Source organism: Lithobates pipiens, unplaced genomic scaffold, assembly GCF_037356315.1.
Source record: "Lithobates pipiens isolate NorthernLeopardFrog02 unplaced genomic scaffold, aLitPip1_a1.2 Scaffold_35, whole genome shotgun sequence".
NCBI lineage: Eukaryota > Metazoa > Chordata > Amphibia > Anura > Ranidae > Lithobates > Lithobates pipiens.
This window is the reverse complement of record NW_027507811.1, coordinates 25,403,159-25,423,496: the sequence shown is the minus strand read 5'-3', so window position 1 is coordinate 25,423,496 and position 20,338 is coordinate 25,403,159. Positions and strand designations below refer to the sequence as shown.

Here is a 20,338-nt window from a genome sequence, read left to right as displayed (position 1 = left end):
CATGATTGGACTTTCCGACGGGAAATTTTGAATGTGAGCTTGTTGGCGGTAAGTCTGACCATGTGTATGCTCCATCGGACAATTGTTGTAGGACTTTCCGACAACAAATGTTGGCTAGCATGTTCTCAAATTTTCCACCAACAAATGTTTGTTGTCAAACTTTCCGATCGTGTGTACACAATTCTGTCACACAAAAGTTAAAAGTACAAGCATGCTTGGAATCAAGAACGAGCTGGAAGCATTTGGTCTTGTAAATCTAGCATTTGTAATGGAGATATCACATTCGTGATGTGGCAAATTTTGAAATCCCTCAATGCAGCACATTCTCTTCTTCTTTATAATGGTTTAATAATGAAGCTGCTTTGCTGGTGATATTCCCAAAGTTCTGACATTTTTTTTCTATATTTCTATTTTTTTTTTCTAGTGATCTCCAGAATAATATTTTTTTTCTAGTGATCTCCAGAAGAATATATATATATATATATATATATATATATATATGTTTTCTTCTAGTGATCTCCAGAATAATATATACATTTTTTTTGTGTATGTCAAGTTACCACAACACCATTATTACCTTTTTTTAACCTCAAAAATACAACTATGTTCATGTCCCTTTGACATTGTATTTTTAAAATGTACCTGCCTACTCACAAACGGTCCTTTTTGAAGTAAAACACATAGCCAGGTATTTGTCAAATCAAAAATGTTTAATTCAATAGGGAGCACAAGGTCATATCAAAATAAAGAGGAAGGTAATGATGGAGAAACAGTTGGAATTGGTGAAGCCTTTGTACCCCCCAGGGCAGACATCAATTATTTGACTGTCGAAATTGATAACCTGAGGAGTCCATTCAATAGAGAGCACAATACGGTCCAGGACTCCGAGAGATCGGGAGCAACAGCAGATGACATATGGGTGGTCTTCCAACAGCCTGCATATTTTGCTAGACCACACCGAACCCAGGCAATTATTCTCAACACTTACTTCCACACAAATGAAGAAAATTAAATAAAAAACGCATTGTCTGCACACAAATGCTGCTGTGTTGGGTGGGGTGGCTGTGATGTTGGTGGAGGTGGTGGAGGAGCATGGTCCAACTCGCAGAGGTGCGTTTTACGGGTGAGTTCACCCCTCGTCCCCTTGTTTAGGGCCTGAAGAACTATTTCCTCGCACAAAGTGCGCTGGTCCTCCTCCATCTGTTTTAATTTATTGCCTGTCAGGCATCCAAACGCCTCCTGGCCATCAGGGGCAGTGCTAATTGCAGCTGTAGCTTTGCGTAGAAAAGCAGCCGTGGCATCGTCCAGGTTGATGGACATCTTGGCCCTTTTTGAAGGAGGGCAGAGGGGAGGAACCTGCGATTCTGTCAGGCTGCTTGCCATGGCCTCCTCCTGTGTATGAAAATGGTACATAGTTTTAGGTTTTTAGTCAATCACACACAATTTTGAGCTCATGACTGCTGCAAATTGAATGTTAACAAATAGAAAAGACTATCATTCTGACCCCAGCATTTTTCATTCTTGTCAATCATTTTCGGCCACTACTGTCTATTGATATGTAAACCACTTTGTTAAATCAGAAGTTTGGGATCAATAACATCTATTTAACATCATTCAATTTTTGACAAGAAATATGTTCAACAATGCTATACCTGGGTCAAGCTGGGCTCCTCCACATATTCTTCCTGGGTGGAAGGCCCAGGTTGGACCTCAGGAGCCTCAGCTGATGTTGAAGGAAGTGTTGAGAGCGATGGCCTGGGTTCCGTCTGGTCAGACCTAAAACGCAGGATCTTGTAGTACCACAGCCTGGAGACTTATACGTCATCTGCTGATGCTCCGGATCTCTGGGAATCCTGGACTTTCTTGCGCTCCCTATTATAGCTCCTCAAGCTACCAATTTTGGCCTTCAAATAGGTGATGTCTGCCGTGGGATACAAAGGCTTCACTAATTCCAACAGTTCCTCCATCGCTGCCTTCCTCTTTATCTTGTTTGAATATTCCCTGCATTTTACTTGCCAGAGACATGGCAGGTCCCTGTATTTTTCTATAAACTCTGGCAGGAAATCTGGGGCCATAAATTTATCAACCATTTTATCAGCAAGACACAACACAAGACAAACCCTAATGTCAGGCTAAACTTTCATGCCGCTTACACACGGTCGGAAATGCCACCAGCAAAAGTCCGCTGTGAGCTTTTGGTCGGAAAATGCGACCGTGTGTATGCTCCATCAGACTTTTACTGGTGGCATTTCTGCCAGCAAAAGATTGAGAGCAGGTTCTCAATTTTTACGACGGAAAAAGTTTCTATAGGAAAATCCCTCTGTATGCAATTCCGACGCGCAAAAGAACGCACATGCCCAGAGTTCTGACAAACGTATTTCTTAATTATTTCTTGTGATCTCCTGAATGATCTTTTTTGTTTTTAAAGCCAGATCTCCATAATAATGTTTAGAATTGTTTTTTTATAGTCCTTTTTTTTATTTTATTTTTTTTTTTTTAATCGAGATCTCATTTAAATTGTTTTCTAGTGATCTCCATACTTTTTCTTTTTTTTTGTATGTGTCAAGTTTCCACAACACCATTATTATCTTGTATTTTTAAGCACAAGGAGGTTGGTGTCCCTTGTTAATTTGACATTGTATTTTGGAAATGTACCTGCCTACTCACAAAACCAAACTGTCCTATTTGAATAAAAACACATAGGCAAGTATTTTCATAACAAAAAAATCTCCATTTATTCTGGCTCATAACAACAAAATAAAGAGGGAAGGCAACGCTGGAGAAACTGCTTCAATTTGTGAAGCCTTTGGCCCCCAGGGCAGACATCAATTTTGTAAATGTAGCACTGACTCCCGAAGGAGCTGCTGATTTTATTGGGCTTACCGTTACCTTCTTGACCTTGTGTATGTCTAGGGGTTTCCTGAGGCTGATGGCCCAAGAATTGCAGAGACTGATATCAGATCCACTTGAGGGATTTTTTTTTTGCAAAAAAGGAAATAGACAACACAGTCTCTCGATGAGGGTTAGAGGATTTCAGGTAGGAAGTTCAGGTACTCTTGGAACTTAGTGAAAACAGGTAGCCTCTCACTATAACAATCCAGAGAACAGACATTCAACTGGATCCTCACCCTTATCGGATAGACCTCCTCTCGCTAGGCCTAGGAGCCCATATAGTGCTCAGATAAAGCGAAGTCTCTGTCATAGACTTGCACATGGAACGGTTGAACAAAGTCTCTGCCACAGACTTCTTGTAGAACACTTGTAGTAAAGTCTCTGCCGCAGACTTGTTGTAGAACACTTGTAGTAACCGAAAGATGTAGACCAATTTAGAAAGCTCTCATATGGTACCAGTATCTTGCAGCCGGCCCGGCAATACTGTACGAGTGAAGATTCACTTGGGGTCTTTCAACTAAGCCTGCAGGCTCTTTCTGAGAAGCCAGCCTTCAGCGTGGCCTTCTCCCGAAGAGTCCTCCCCTGGTTGCTTCTTCAGTTGCTGGGCCTCTCCACCGATGAGATGGCACCAGACCACCTCCGAATCCTCCCCCCAGTTACTTGGCCTCGGGCTAGCCAGCCCAGAGGCTCAGAATTGGATGGATCCGCACCCCAGGTCATGAGAGCCCTGGGGGCTGGTCAGGAGGACCAGGACCAAACAGACAGAAAGCACTTCCGGACCGGAACCCTGAAGCACGTGATGTCAGTATCTTAAGTACCCTCTCCCAGAATGCACAGCAGGAAGACACGCCCACTGAGTTGGTTCTCAGAAAAATGGCACTCAATGCACCCAGCTGAACTGTATTCTCACACCTGCCAGAGATGGTACTGAGACCATAATTTTGTATAATTAAACCCAAAACCAAACAGCGGTTCCAGGAATGTTAAATGGAGAAAAACACACCTGTGTGCTCTTCAGGAGCTGGCGCTACATAAAGAAAAATTGGTAGCTTGAGAAGTCCATATAGAAGGGAGCATAATCTGGTCCAGGACTCCCAGAGATCATGAACAGCAGCAGATGACATATGTATCCAGACTGTGGTACTACAACAGGCTGCGTCTTCTGTCAGTGGATAATCGTCTAATGTCAAAAAAAAGAGATTGAAAGAGAAATAGCACCTGAATTAAATTTTTTTTTTAGAATGATGCAGCTAGAAGCCTTTATTAGATCTAAATCAAATACATATGCAAAAGTGAGAGCATTGACTGCGTTTGAGGAGACATCTTTGAAGGGAGAGTCAATGAGACACTCGTCTTATTTTTACACTATATTGAAAGGAGTAGAAATGTCTCAGGAACTTACCTTTCTTCAAGCATGGGATATAGATCTAGAGACATCATTCTCCCAAGAACAGAAGGGTAGGATTTTGCTATTTAATCAAAAGGCATCAGTAGCGAGTAAATATCGGGAGGGGGGGTTACTGTACAAAATTCTCACCAGATGGTATAGAACACCGAGTGTACTACATCGGATTTACCCCCAAGAGTCGGATGTTTGTTGGAGATGTCACAAAGCAGAAGGTACAATTCTACATATTTTTTGGGAATGTACAAGAATTAGAGAGTTTTGGGAAATGGTAGCTGAAAATATTAAAACAATAACAGGAATTGCCCTTAGAGATACGCCGGCAACTTTTTTGCTGCTGGATATCCCTATATCAGTGGAAAAATTCAAAAACTCGCTGCTGAGACATCTTTTAACGGCAGCTAGGGCATGTATCCCTGTTCTGTGGAAAAAAAGACAATTCTCCAACTAGGGCACAATGGCTCGCTAGAGTTGCAGATAACCAACAAATGGAAAATCTTACTTTGGCAATGAAAGATCAAGATGAGAGATACTAGACAACATGGGCCCCGTACTTGGCTTACAGGGAAAGATTAGAATGACATATAAAAAAATAAAATAAAAATCTGTCAATGTGACCGAGGCGTCTGGCTGATGGGAGAGGAGATGGGAGATGGGAGAGGAGAGGGGAGAGGGGAGAGGGGAGAGGTGGTGGGGGGGTTATAATTTTTTTTTATTTTTTTTAACCCTCCCTTGGTCCTATATTTTTTTACATTTTTTTGGGGTTAGGGAGGGGGATGATAATTTTTGTTAGGAGAATGGATTAGTAGAAAAAGGGAAAACATGAGGAATTTTAGAGCCAATACAAGATATATAGTTGGATAGAACTACTTAAGATATATTAAGAAGAGATTGTGTGATTGTAATGAATTGTATTGTGAAACCTATGTAAAAAGAAAGAATTTATAAAAAAAGACCAGACTGAAGCCAGGCAATCACTTTCTTGTCTTCCTTGGAGGCTGTGGCTCTGGAGGTGGACTTGTGGCAGGAGGAGGAGGATGGCCGAGCGCACATAAGTGGTCATTTGGCCCCTCAACCCCTATGATTGGCCTCAAAAATATTTTTTTTTGCAGTTGACGCATTGGCCATCCTCCATTTTCTGCATATTTGCCGCTATATAGTAGCCATAGGCCTCTACACCTCTGGGGGGGGGGGGGGGGGGGGGACTTTTCAGGGCCGCATTAGCCTCCTTAATGAGGGAAAGTGCTGCCTCCTCCATGTTACTCCCCTTCCTGGCCCTTTTGGGTGGGTGGAAGGCAGTGGGGAGGGACCCGAGATTGGGTGAGGCTCCTACTAGGCCTGGCCACCTCCTGGCTGAGGTGCCACAATCCCGAGCCTCGTCCTGGCTGAGGTCTTCCTGTGTATGAAAAAGGGACCTAGTTTTAGTTTTTGGTTCATCAATCACACACAATTTTCAACTCATGACTGTTGCAAATTGAATGTTAATAAATAGAAAAGACTATCATTCTGACCCCAGCATTTTTCATTCTTGTCACAATCATTTTTGGCCTCTACTGTCTATTGATATGTGAAACACTTTTTGTTAAATCATTCATTTGTTATCAATAATAACATCTAGTTAACAACAATAATTTGCGGACAATAAATATGTTTAAAAATGCTATACCTGGCTCCAGCTGGGATCCTCAACTTCATCCTGGATGGAAGGCCCAGGTTGGTCCTCAGAAGCCTCAGCTGGGGATGAGGGAAGGGTGGATAGATGGGGGGCCAGAAGGGGAGAAAGTGATTCCCTGGCTTCAATCTGGTCTTCTAGAAACCGCATCCTGTTGTAGTACCACAGACTGGGTACATACACCTCCTCTGCTGTTGCTCCTGATCTCATGGAAGCATGGATCTTACTAAGCTCCTTCCTATACGTTCTTCTCAAGCTATCAATTTTCCTCTCCACAAAGTCGATGTCTGCCTCGGGGACCAGCGTCTTCACAAATTGCAGCAGTTTCTCCAGCGATGCCTTCCTAGCTGGTTTGTTTCTATATAAAGGGTTTTTTACCTCCCACAGATTTCGCATATCCCTGTATTTGTCGATGAATTGGCCCATGAATTCCGGGTCTTTGAATTGTTTCATATTTTCTGCAAGACAAAACACAAGACAAAAACACTAATATCAGGCTAAACTCTCCTAATCTTATCCCAATATAGGCCTCAATCTCTAATCCATATAGGCCATTGATGTCCCAAGCTCAAATGTTACCTTCGTTATCATGATCAGTACTTCCTCCACTCACAGATCGTACATGCGACACACGCGTGTTAGCTCTATATACACTGAGCATGCGTGAAACTCCGCCTGAGTCACCCACCCCTGACATTCTTTCGAGAAACTTCCCCACCCCTTCTCTTTCGGCGCAGTGGGAGATGAAATGGCAGAGACACAGCAGGTGCATAACAGCAGTAACGGGGAGGAAAGCCCGGAGCAAGAAACGTCCCAATCCCGCAAGAGATTTAAGGCCTCAAATATGTCCTTTGTAGAGATGGTGGACATCCTGAATAGGGCCATCTATGACGGGAAATATTACCTAAACCCAAATATAAGGGGGCGTGGCTACAGCATGCACGAGTGAGGACGTGCTTCCCTGGAGCTCCGTGAGACCCACTCTTCTTACAGCCTAAACGGCAGCATACACGGGGGGACCAACACACAGAAAGATGCTCCCAAAGCGCAAGACATCACCACAGTTGCAACGGACCCCTCGACGTTGGTCAGAGTCCCTGGATAACTTCTTCTCTGGGACCCGCAAAGGAATGGCAAGTACAGCTAAGATGGCGCCTGGTGGCCACGCTGCTAGGGCTGCCCCATCAGCTCCCCACACATGCCTCTGCTGTCCCGGCCTCTCCCTTCCTCTCCCTCCAGCTCAAATAGCTCAGAAAAGCCCACTAATGGAGGTGATGCCGGAAGGAATAGAGACATTCGTTCCCACATTCTCTTCCTCCCTACTAAGGCTGCTAAGGCTGATCTGGAGACGTTTGTCCACAGAGTGGAGAAGGCTATAAGACAGGACATTAAGGCCTTATAGGCATACACAGCACACATGGGGGTAGAGTGGAGGCCCTGGAAACACAGTGGGACGAGACTACCCCCACCCTGCAAGCCCTTACTGACCATTGCAAAATGCAAGACTGCAGGCTTGAGGCACTGTTGGATCAAATGGATGATTCTGAAAACAGGAGCCGCAGGGTTAACATACAGGGGTCTGCCAGTAGCCACAGGCCCAAGAAACATTGTACCCACCCTGCAAGGGGTCTTTAAACAAATATTAGGCCGCCAGGAATCTGAGCACATTGAAATAGACCGGGCCCACAGAGCCCTGCGACCTCCCCTGAAGATCCTGTTAAGCCCAGGGACATTATCTGCAAACTGCACAAATATTCCCTTAAAGAGCGCATCATGAACCAAGTCTGAGGAGTCAGACATGTGGATTTTGATGGAGCTAAATTAACCTTCTTTCTGGACCTTTCCAGGGTGTACAATTGACTTATAGATGGGGGTTCCCGTTTATTCTTTCCACTACTAAGGATGGTAAGCAGTCTACCCTGTGATCCAAAGCTGATCTACCCCACTTTGTGGAGTCTCTTGGCCCCTGTACACACGGTCGGAGATTCTGCCAACCAAATCCGTCGGATTTTGTCCGTCAGATTTAGTCTGACGGATTGTGTCCGAAACGGTTGCATACACACGGTCGGACTAAGTTGTCGAAAAATCCAATCTTTCAGAACGTGATGACGTAATTTCGTTACGATGGGACTAGATTCAGGCTAGTAGCCAATAGCTTTGATGTAGGAATTTGATCTGAGCATGCGTGGCACTTGGGCCGATCAAAATGCTCTACACATGATCGGATTAGGTCCGACTGGCCCAGTTGGTCGGGAAATATTTCCAACATGTTGGAAAATTGGGTCCGACGGAGATTCGGACGGAATCAGTCCGATGCATACCACACACAGTCGGATTATCTGACGACACGGTCCGATAAGACGCATTCCGACAGATTCTCCGACTGTGTGTACGCGGCATTAGACTGCCTCAGGTGTAAATTCCAGATTGGAGGGCCTCATTGGGGATACCTCTCCCAACTCACCCTGAACCGTGGCAAGCAAGCCGCCGACGCAGATCCAGAAGAGGCCCCCCTGGTCAAACATCCCCTCCCCGTGGAGGAAGCCTGAATGGTGGTTCTTTCTAAAGTTGGCACCTAAGGTGTTCCTGATGTTACTTGACCCCCCACAGTTGCTGTTTCCACCCGTCTTTTGCTTTCCACAGATGCCGAGAAGGCATTTGACAGGGTGGACTGGGCCTACTTGAGAGTGGTGCTGACCAGGCTTGGCCTGGGCCCCAAAATGCTTGCATGGATATCCTCCCTCTATAGCTCCCCGACCGCCAAGGTAAAAGTAAATGGCCTACTGTCAGATACTTTCCCGATAAGCAATGGGACGCACCAGGGATGCCCTTTGTCCCCTCTTATTTTTGTTTTAACCCTCGAGTCGCTGCTTAATAAAATCCGCCTTAATAAAGATATCAAGGGCTTTACCGTAGGGCCGACCGAACATAAGCTGTCTACCTACGCAGATGACGTCCTATTCTGTGTCTCTGAGCCCCTGATATCAGTGCCTAACATCATGGCAGAGTTATGGGAATTCAACCTGTTGTCCAATTTTAAGATGAATTACAACAAATCAGAGATCCTATCACCGAATGTCCCCCCTGGTTTGCATACACAGCTGCAAACTGCCTTCTCATTTACTTGGTGTCAAACCTCACTGAAATATTTAGATGTCTATCTGCCTGCCAGTTGTTCTCAGCTCTACAAGTGTAACTACGTGCCATTGCTTTCCACTATCAGAGTGGATTTTTAAAAAAATGGGACCGATCCGCTTTTTTGTGGATGGGCCTAGTAAGTGTGCTTCAGATAATGTGCTGCCCCATATCCTGTTCTTCCTGCAGATGGTGCCTGTCGCACTGCCTAGGACTTTTTTCTCAACCCTCAACAGCCTGTTTATACAATATATATGGAGTGGGAAATGGCCGCCCCCCCCGTCTGGCCCTCTGCACGATACAGCACCTTAAAGCAAGTGGTTTGGGGGTCCTGGTAGACCTTGGATATTATGAGGCTATAGCTCTACAGCGCATTCAAGATTGGTATCGCGGTGACCCTCTTTGGGTACCACTAGATAAGTTCCTAGCTGGCTGAAACCTTTCACATGCCTCCTGGGTCCCCCACGAGAGCAGGGGGTCTTTCAGTGCTGGTCTGTCCCATGGCCACCCATGCCCTGACAATCTGGGATGCTTTTTAATAGAAGGGGAAGGCTTGCTCCACTGACTTCCACCCTGGCACCCCTTGGTGGCTTCCCCTGGTTCGCTCCAGGGGAACATCCATCTGTTTTTCGGACGTGGGTGGCTGATGGAGAGTCCAGATGTGGTATATTCATTCAGAACCAAGGCTTGCTGCCGCTGGCGACACCGAGGGAACAATATGGCCCCTTCCCAATGGATGAGTGGTGCTATAGACAGCTTCAGCACTTCATTAATAGCTTACCACATGGAGTTGTTTACACATCTGGACTCAGGAGCACTAGTGTGGGACACCAGAACAAACTTTTTAGGGTGTCCCACACAGGTACCCCAGTGGATACTTGGGGTGTGTCCATGTGTGAAACTTGTCCAAAAAAGGTAAGTATTCCAGCTTTGGTAAGTGAAAAAAATCATGTCTTCAGCTTTCAACTCTGCCAAAATAGACAATTGTACCCCACGTCCAAGCAATGTTTCATATTCCTTTTTCTGGCCTCAAATATCTGTGTGCTAAGTATACATTTTGTTTCATTCTCATAGAGGAGAAAAGACTCAGGACATCTGAGAAGGTATTTTTGCTTTTAGGTGATATGCATGTTGTGGAAGAATAATCTCCTCATTTCACCAGTGACAGTGCACAAAGGCTAATCCAGGACATAATGTTTTGTAGTCGGGATTTAGACATCATAAAGCAAAACACAAATGAGGTTGAACAAAAACTGAAGAACGTGACTGATGTAATAGGAAGACTTTAAATACCAACAAAATGACACCACTTGATATTTATTTGGGACCAATTTTGTAAATTTTTTGATGCATTTTAAAAGCCAAATTTTGAAGATGCACACAGTGTGCCAACATGTGCTATCTGCCATCAGGGGATATCAATGTACAAGTTTTGTGGGTGCAACCCCTTCCTCAAAACTCAAATAGGTGAGAGGAAGTTGTTGCACCCCAAAACACGTCCATTGATCCCCCATGATGGGAGATAGCACATGTTGACATTAGGCATAGGATCAGGAGGAAAATCCCCAGTCTGACTCCCAATGTGTGTGCTACTTAAAAATTTGGCTTTTACAGGGGTGACATCACGCCATCTGATGAAGGCAAGATCAACAAATTTTTTACACTATAATGTCTGATATTGCCTTCAGTTTTTCTATGTTGAACTTTGTAAGTTCCTGAGTTGTGTATGTTATGTTCTGAAACATGCCCGTTTCTTTTATATTAAAAAATTATCAAGGTAAAACTTTATAAACCCAAGATGTTTTATTTTTTGGAAAAAAATGTTTGACAACGCACATGTGAATGTGCACGGAGTAAAAGGCTTTATACTCAACAATGTATGGCTTCTTCTTTTAATGCTCAATACCAGTTTTTGTATTAAGTTGATGTTTACAGTAACAATGGGTGTTATTTAATAATGGAAAAAACACTTGGCACTACAAGTGCACTAGAGCCGCGTACACACGATCAAACAATTCGGTGAAAAAGTCCAGCGGACAATCCGCCCGTGTGTGGGCTCCGGCGGACTTTTTTTTACCGCATTTCGATGGACAATACGGCCGTGTGTGCGCTAGTCCGCCGTATTTTTGAAATGAACGGACTTTTCCTGCCTGGAGAAAAGTCTGCTCATTTTGAGCGGCTCCAGGTAGCTGGGTCCAGCAAAGGAAGCGTCGCTGGCCCCGTCACCTGGTATGGAGTTAAAGGAGAATCCCTACGCCGAAAAAAAACCCCAGGTCCATATCAGACCCTTATCCGAGAACGCTACCCGGCCAGTCAGGAAAGGGGGTGGGGACGAGCGAGCGCCCCCCCTCCTGAGCCGTACCAGGCCACGTGCCCTCAACATGGGGGGGTGCTTTGGGGAAGGGGGGGCCGCGTGGCCCGCCCACCCCAAGGCACCTTGTCCCCATGTTGATGAGGACAAGGGTCTCTTCCCGACAACCCTGGCCGTTGGTCGTCAGGGCCTGCGGGCAAGCGGCTTATCAGAATCCGTGAGCCCCCTTTAATAAGGGGGCCCCTGGATACTGGCCCCCCACCCTATGTGAATGAGTATGGGGTACAATGTACCCCTACCCATTCACCTGTGAAAAAAATGTAAAAAAAACACAACACACAAGGGTTAAAATAGTTTATTGCACAGCTCCGGGGGTCTTCTTCCGTCTTCGGGGGTCTTCTCGCCGGACTCCTCTGCTATCTTCTGCTAGCTCTTTTACTAGCGGAGGAGCCCAGCTTTCTTCTTCGCCGCCGCCCTCTTCTTCCGACTTCGGGGGTCTTGTCCCCCTCTTCGGTTCTTCTTGCCCGGCCAATGCGCCTTCTTCTAGCTCTTTTACAAGCGGTGGCCCGGTCTTCTGTCGCCACCGCCGCCTTTTGTTCTTCTCTTCTTCTTTTCTTGAGCTGTTGCCTCGTCGCTGTCTCTGGTCACAATGACAGCCACGCAGCGTGCGGCGACTTATATAGGGACATCGCCGGATGATGTCCCCGCCCATTATGATGTCACAGTCCCAGCATCCTCTGGGACTGTGACATCATAATGGGCGGGGACATCATCCGGTGAAGTCCCTATATAAGTCGCCGCACGACGCGTGCCTGTCATTGTGACCAGAGACAGCGACGAGGCAACAGCTCAAGAAAAGAAGAACAGAAGGCGGCGGCGACAGAAGACCGGGCCACCTCTTGTAAAAGAGCTAGAAAAAGGCACGGTGGCCCGGCAAGAAGAACTGAAGAGGGGGACAAGACCCCCGAAGAGGGGGACAAGACCCCTGAAGTCGGAAGAAGAGGGCGTGGCGAAGAAGAAAGCCGGGCTCCTCCGCTAGTAAAAGAGCTAGCAGAAGATAGCAGAGGAGTCCGGCAAGAAGACCCCCGAAGATGGAAGAAGACCCCGGAGATGTGCAATAAACTATTTTAACCCTTGTGTGTTGTGTTTTTTTTACATTTTTTTCACAGGTGAATGGGTAGGGGTACATTGTACCCCATACTCATTCACATAGGGTGGAGGGCCGGTATCCGGGGACCCCCTTATTAAAGGGGGCTCACGGATTCTGATAAGCCCCCTGCCCGTAGACCCCGACAACCAACGGCCAGGGTTGTCGGGAAGAGACCCTTGTCCTCATCAACATAGGGACAAGGTGCTTTGGGGTGGGGGGGCCACGCGGCCCCCCCTTCCCCAAAGCACCCCCCCATATTGAGGGCACGTGGCCTGGTACGGCTCAGGAGGGGGGGCGCTCGCTCGTCCCCACCCCCTTTCCTGACCGGCCGGGTAGCGTGCTCGGATAAGGGTCTGATATGGACCTGGGGGGACCCCCATGCCGTTTTTTCGGCGTAGGGATTCTCCTTTAACTCCATCCCAGCTACCTGGAGCCGCTCAAAATGAGCAGACTTTTCTCTGTGTGCGGGCGAGTCCGTTCATTTCAAAAGTACGGTGGATAGTCCGGCAGTACGGCGGACTAGTCCACCGCAAAAGTACCGTGTGTGGGCAGGTAGCTCATTCGGACAGTCCGGCGGTTTGTCCGCCAGACTAAGTCCGCCGGATAGTCTGATACGTGTGTACGCGGCATAGGAGAACCTAGGAGACAGCTAAAATAAACACAAGCATTAAATCAAAATCAAGATTTTATCTGATAAAATAGAAAATGTATTCAAAATTTGCTGGCATAGCAATGGCCCCCCTACCTGTAAAGTAATCGACATATTTTAGACGCACTTCACGCTTTGGGGGGGGCAAGCCAGGACGGCCAGCTTCCAGGGCCATCATTGGAGTTTCTGAAAGTCCAGCCTCAGGCCCAACAGAGGCAACATAATTCGGATTATTTTGCTTTAAAAAGTTGTGCAGCATGCAGAAAGATAAAATTATGTGGTTTAGTTTGTACTCTGCCATATTTATTGCCATTAGAAATAGGCGGAACTGGCTGGCCATTATCCCAAAAGTATTCGCCATCACTCTTCTGGCTCTGGCCAGCCTGTAATGAAAAACCCTCTTCTCCGGGATGAGGGTCTTCTGGGGGAATGGCCTCATCATGTTATCACCCAGACCAAATGCCTCATCTGCAACTAACACAAATGGGATTCCCCCAACGTTGTCTTCTGCAGGTGGCAATACCAAGCCACCACTCTTGAGACGTAGTCAGAACTCGATCTGGGCAAAGATTCTACCATCCGACATCCGGCCATTGCTCCCCACATCCACATAGAGGAACTCACATGTCACTGACACCACCGCCATCAACACGATACTATGGAACCACTTATAGTTAAAATAATATGACCCAGAATGGGGTGGTGGCACAATGTGGACGTGCTCTCCATCGACTGCCCCTCTGCAGTTGGGAAAGTCACAATGATGAGCAAATTGGGAAGCCACAGTCTGCCATTCCTGTGGCATTGAAGGAAACTGTGGAGTCAAAAAAGAAAAAAAATATAGAGTACTTTTGCACATAACATTGCAAGCAGATTAGACACAAACATTCTTTGACAACATTAGTATAACATTTATTTAAAGACAAAAATATAAGGTCCATTATCAGATTCCTCACCCCCTCTGATGGTCCATTTTAAAATTTTTAGGGGGGGGGGAGGGTTCTAAATGAGTTTGGGAGCCAAAAAAGCCTCTGCCACTCTGCATGAATTTAAGGACAACAATAACATTTGTACACATTTTAGGGGGTGTTTAGGGTAAAGCACTACAATGCAGCTGACAAAATACATTGTAAAGTGACTAGGCTATAGGTGTGTATGGGCCCAGGATAGCATGCTGGGGAAGTTAGTGAAGGCAAATATGCATGTAGGCCAAAAAAGGAGCAGTAAAAGATTACAGCATGCATGAGGACAAAGGGGACAGTCACAGCATATTACAATCATGGTAATTAGGGAATGATGAAATAAATACAATACATTAGCAAACATTAAATACATAGAAAATGATGTTAAAGGAGAAATCTTACCTTAATATAGTCCTCCTGCAGGACCTGAATAATGGCAGAACAGGTCTCTGGGATAATGATCCCCAGAGCCTGGGGAGAGATGCCTGTCGAAAACTTGAGGTCATGCAGACTTCTTGAGCTCAGGAGTGATGGCTTACCGCATGCAGGTGTCCTGCCTGCTAATATAAGGGGTCAGCAAAGCCAACAGACAGTGAAAAATGGGGTCTGTCATCCAGAGAAAGTTCATGAAATCATCAGGGTTATTCTGCTGGATCTCACAAAGCAAAGGCATATGAGAGAATTGGTCACACTGGAGTAAACAATTCTTGGTCCATGAACTGCTCCCAACCCTGTTCATGGACTGGGCTTGGGTCCAAGTAAGAACCCCAACACCAAGCCCCCGCACAGCACGAACTCTAAGACCAGTACGTACCTGCAACATGGCTTCAAAACGGTCGGCTGGTCAGAACGAACTAACAGAATGCACTGAAGAACAGCAAGGCCTGTGAAGAGCGAGCTGATAATCATAAACAAGCGGACAAGAACGCACTGAAAAACATATACGCACTATAATAATACGCACTGAAATCCAGATACGAACTGACTACATACACTGAAGAACAGATACAAACCCACAAGCAAAAAAACTGAAGAGCAGTAACGAAATGAAAAGCACGAGGTTGAAAAGCGCGAATCGTGTCTCTCACCAAACTTCTACTAATGCAAGATAAACAAGACATTAGCAGAAGGAGCCCAAAGGGTGGCACACTTGGTATTGAACTTCCCTTTTATAGTGCCGTCGTACATGTTGTACATCACTGTGCTCTTGGCTGTCAGAATTTGGTGTGACCGCGTTTATGCAAGATAAGCTGGAGCGGAATTCCGTCAGAAAAACCATCCAAGAATTTTCTGACGGAAATACCGCTCGTGTGTATGCGGCATCTTAATATTGTCCCAATATAGGCCTCATTCTATAAGAGGTATAGGCCACTAACCACTGATGCCCCAATTTACAATTGTACCTTAGTTTGAACGATCCGCGGTAATGATCCTCCGTCCTCCCCTCACAGATCATACGTACGTACGTTACCTCGCCCGCGTGGTATGGCTTTATATACACTGCGCATGCATGAACCTCCGCCCCTGTCCTTCTTTCTAGTGTATTCCGCGCCTCTTCTTTTTCGGGGCAGTGGGCGAACACATGGTCGAGATACAGCAGGTGTGTGCTGTTAGCAGCAACGAGGAAAGCTCAGAGCAAGGCAGTTCCAGATCCAGGAGGAGATATAAGGCCTCAAATATATCTTTTGAAGAAATGCTGGAGATGGTGGATATCTTAAAAAGGACAGACTATAGCCCCATACACACTATCAGATTGTCTGCTGATTTTTTCCATCAGATTTACCAAAACCATATAATATGAGGTCAAACCTTAGGGGTTTCAATGTGTATGCAATCAGGCAGGCCCTTGTACTACATGGTTTTGGTAAACCTGAAGGAAAAAATCAGCAGACAATCTGATAGTGTGTATGGGGCTTAAGAGGGGAAGCATGGACCTTACCGAAACCCAAATGTCATAAATGCCAAGATCATGGCTAAAGTTGTGAAGTCTGCACAGGAATTTTTTTTTTTTTTAATACATGTTGTTCTTTTTATTTTTAGGTGATGTGGATGTTGTGGAAGAAACTCACTTCAGCAATGCAAGTGCACAAATCCTGATCAGTGAGATCATGGCTTGTAATGATGTTCAAAAAAGACTGAGCAACATCATAGATATTTTAGGAAAAATCTTAACAAAAAATTTTTTTTATAGTTGTCGTTATGTTGTACGTGTTTTTACAGTTTTAAATGAATCGCAAAGCCAAATTTTGAAGATGCACACAGTGTGTCAACGTGTGCTATCTCCTATCATGGGATATATATGTACGTTTTTGGTGGGTGCAAGCCCTTCCTTGCAACTAAAGTAGGTGAGAGGAAGTGGTTGCATCCCCGAAACATGTCCATTGATCCCCAGTCAAATCTGAGGCCAGATAGCAGCTGCATTCTTGCTTAGATAGTTGTGGAGAATGCAGCAACTCAACACAACATGGTTCAGTTAATATTCGGCCAGGTTTATGAACGTTAGGAAGATCCTGAACCGGCTTGCCATTATGCCAAACGCACTCTTCACCACTCTTCTGGCACATGACAGCCGGTAATTAAAAACCCTATGCTCTGGAGTCATGTTCCTCATGGGGAATATCCTCATGAGATTTTCCCCCAAAGCAAAGGACTCAGCCACGATAAAAACAAAATTGAGGCCCTTGACATTCTCCTCCAGAGGTGGCAACAGAAATGTGCCATTTTGTAGACGCCTGTAGAACTTGGTCTGGAAGATCACTCCTCCACCAAAGTTTCTGCCGTTCTTCCCAACATCCAGGTAGAGAAACTCATAATTGGCCGACACCACCGCCAACATCACAATACTACTAAACCCCTTATAATTGTAGTAGTAAGACCCCGAGTTGAGTTGTGGTACGATCCTTACACGGTCCCACCCACCTCCTACATCATGCTGAATTTGTCAGCGCCTCTCTCTCTCCATACAATTTCACACACCGCGGCGCTGCAGAGAGCATTCGGTTTGACACAGTTATACTATCGGCTGTGAAATCTGCCATTGCCATCCAGTGTCACCTGCCAGTGCCATCTGCCAATGCCAACCAGTGCCACCTGCCAATACCAGCCAGTGCCATTTGCCAGTGCCACCTGCCAGTGCCAACTAGTGCTACCTGCTAGTGCCATCCAGAACTACCTACCAGTGCCATCCAGTGCCACCTACCAGTGCCAATTAGTGCCATCCAGTGCCACCTGCCAGTGCCATCTGCCAGTGCCAATTAGTGCCACCTGCCAATCAGTGCCACTTGCCAGTTTCACCTGTCAGTGCCCCCTGCCAGTGCCAACTGCCCAAAAAATAAAAATCAGCCTAAAATATCAGCCACAAAAATCAGCATCAAATATCGGCATCGGCCAGAGAAAAACCCATATCGGTCAACCTCTAATAGTGTGTGTGTGTGTGTAGTCAGTGTATTGGTCTGTGGGTAGAGAATTGTGTAGAGGTCAGTATGTAGTGTATTGAGTAGTGGTCTGTGGGTAGTGTATAGAGTATTGTGTAGTAGTATAGTGTATTGTGTAGTGGTCAGTGGATAGCGTAGTTTGTGTAGTAGTGTATTGTGCATTGGTCAGTATAGGAATCAGGTAGGTTAGTGTGGTATGGTGTGTAGTGGTCAGTGTGGTGTGTAGTGGATTGTATAGTGTATTGTGTAGTGTACTGGATTGTATAGTGTAGTGGTAAGTATAGGAATCAGGTAGGTCAGTGTAGTGGTCATTGTGTAGTGTAGTGGTTTGAATTAGGAATCAGGTAGGTTAGTGTAAGGGTCAGTATAGGAATGAGATAGGTTAGTGTGGTGTGTAGTGGTCAGTGTAGTGGGTAGTGTAGTGTAGTGGTCAGTATAGAAATCAGGTAGATTAGTGTGTAGTGTAGTGGTCAGTCTAGTTTGTAGTGGTCAATGTTGGAATCAGGTAGGTCAGTGTAGAGGTTAGTGTAGTGGTCAGTTTAGGAATCAGGTAGATTAGTGGTCAGGTAGGTCAGTTTAGGAATCTGGTAGGTCAGTACTATTGTAGGAAGGGAAGGCACCCAGGGAGTGTGAAAAGTCCGCAGGTTAGGGGGCGCAAATTACTTTCCTTCCCCCGGGCGCTGACAACCCACGCTACGCCACTGCCGGAATGGAATTGACAGAGCGAGCAAACCCCGCTATATCGCTGGCTCTGCCTCCAGCTCCGCCCGAGACTCTGGTCACTGGTTGCTATAGCCGCCTGGCGTCTACCAACCAGTGACCTCACAGCCACGACTCTGCCCAGCATCCAAAGCGGAGGAGAAGTTAACTTTCTCCTCCTCCGCTCTTAACGCTCTACACCATGCCGGACGAGGCTGTCAGCGGGAGCAGCCCCAAAGACACTAGTCCACCAGCACTGCAGTCAGTCAGGGTTACCATCTCTGCCCCTGGATGTCTCCCTGCCTTGTACTGCAGAGCAGACTGAAGCTGCCTCCCCCTCCACGTCTATTTACAAGTACACGGAGAGGGAAGAGGGACACTGCTGTGCATTCCTGGTGCTGATCTGAGATCTGTTCTAAGCTTATATTATGTGTATGTAGATGGACAGAGGAGGGACAGGGATAGTGATCAGGAAAAGGGTAAAAAGTGCCCCCCAGCTATGGGGGGCTCTCTACTTAGTGGGGAGTGTGTACTGTGGGGGGGGGTCTGTACTTAGGGGGGTCAGTACTGAAGGGGGTCTATAATGAGTTAGTGGGGTCAGTACTGAAGGGGATCTATACTGATGCAGAAGGGATCTGTATTTAGTGGGGGGTCTATACTGAGGGGAGGGGGGAGTCTGTACTGAGGGAGGGGAGTCTATACTTGGTGGAGGGGGATCTTTACTGAGGGGGTATATACTTAGTGGAGAGGGGGGTCCGTACTGAGGGAGGGGGTCTATAGTAGGGATGTGCTCCATCGTGTTCACACACGCCACATGCAGAGCCCGCCAGGAAGTCGGTGCAGAATTGTGCTAATCACAGGCAGTGAGACATTTACCGATCTCAGCAGCCGCGCATTGGGGCAATGTCTCACTGCCTGTGATTAGTGCAGCGCTGCGCCCACTTCCTGGCGGGCTCTGCATGTGGAGTGTGCAAACACGCTGGAGCTCTTCCTTAGTCTATAGTTAGTGGGGGGGTCCATACTGAGGGAGGGGCCCTTATATAGGGGGGTCCGTACTGAGGGAGGGGGCCTATAGTTAGTGGAGGGGATCCGTACTAAGGGAGGGGGTCTATAGTTAGTGGGGGGCCTATACTTAGTGGAGGGGGGTCCGGACTGAGGGAGGGGGTCTATAGTTAGTGGGAGGGGTCCGTACTGAGGAAGGGGTCTATAGTTAGTGGGAGGGGTCCATACTGAGGAAGGGGGCTTATAGTTAGTGGGAGGGGTCCGTACTGAGGGAGGGGGCCTATAGTTAGTGGAGGGGGTCCGTACTGAGGGAGGGGGCCTATAGTTAGTGGGGGGGTCCGTACTGAGGGAGGGGGCCTATAGTTAGTGGAGGGGGGTCTGTACTGAGGGAGGGGGCCTATAGTTAGTGGAGGGGGGTCTGTACTGTGGGAGGGGGCCTATAGTTAGTGGGGGGGTCCGTACTGAGGGAGGGGGCTTCTAATTGGTGGAGAGGGGGCCGGACTGAGGGAGGGGGTCTATAGTTAGTAGGGGGGGGGGGTCCGTACTGAAGGAGGAAGTCTATACTGAGGGAGGGGGGTTACAATGTAATAATAGAAATACATTTCAAGCATGGTATTGGGATGATATAAGTGCTAAAACCATTCACCCGAAAAATCACTCGCCGCTGAAATCCTGCCAACCCCAAAACTACATTCAACACCCCACTTCCCCCCGGTCCTTGGCAAAATTGTCCCTGAATGGCAGGTTCTAAATACCAAAGAGGGCTGCTGGGTGTAAACTCAAAATGTCTTATTACCGTCTCTGCTTCCAGTTCCAGAAATGTTTTCTCTCTGCTTCCTCCCAACTAACCTCTGACCCAGAACTTCCTGTCTGTATGTTACATCACTTCCTTTCTGTATCGGACATCACTTCCTGCCTGTCTTGGATATCACTTCCTGTCTGTGCGTTCCACTCAATATAACACCACCACATTACAGAGAATATCAAACCTACAGCCGCAGATGTTTTCAGACACAGCACATTCTTC

The 20,338-nt window shown here is 46.6% G+C and overlaps 2 protein-coding genes across 4 annotated transcripts in view; both read right to left on the bottom strand.

The window, feature by feature from the left end:
• Nucleotides 1-20,338, bottom strand: part of LOC143956176 (uncharacterized) — a 176,834-nt gene that overhangs the window by 92,350 nt on the left and 64,146 nt on the right. The window lies entirely within an intron of this gene.
• On the bottom strand, nucleotides 692-20,207 carry LOC143956376 (uncharacterized). The gene is made up of 3 exons (XM_077466596.1): nucleotides 20,108-20,207; nucleotides 5,964-6,427; nucleotides 692-1,392 (listed from the first exon to the last, which is right to left on the bottom strand). The coding sequence occupies exons 2-3, from the start codon at nucleotides 6,420-6,422 to the stop codon at nucleotides 1,009-1,011; spliced, it is 843 nt and encodes a 280-aa protein (XP_077322722.1). The 5' UTR covers nucleotides 6,423-6,427; nucleotides 20,108-20,207; the 3' UTR covers nucleotides 692-1,008.

Bases quoted from the DNA above. Each gene is read 5' to 3' on its own strand.
- LOC143956376 (XM_077466596.1), bottom strand. From the start codon at position 6,422: ATGAAACAATTCAAAGACCCGGAATTCATGGGCCAATTCATCGACAAA. The intron at 1,393-5,963 runs GTATAGCATTTT...TTTCATACACAG, and splicing joins AGGATCCCAGCTGGAGCCAG to GAGGAGGCCATGGCAAGCAG.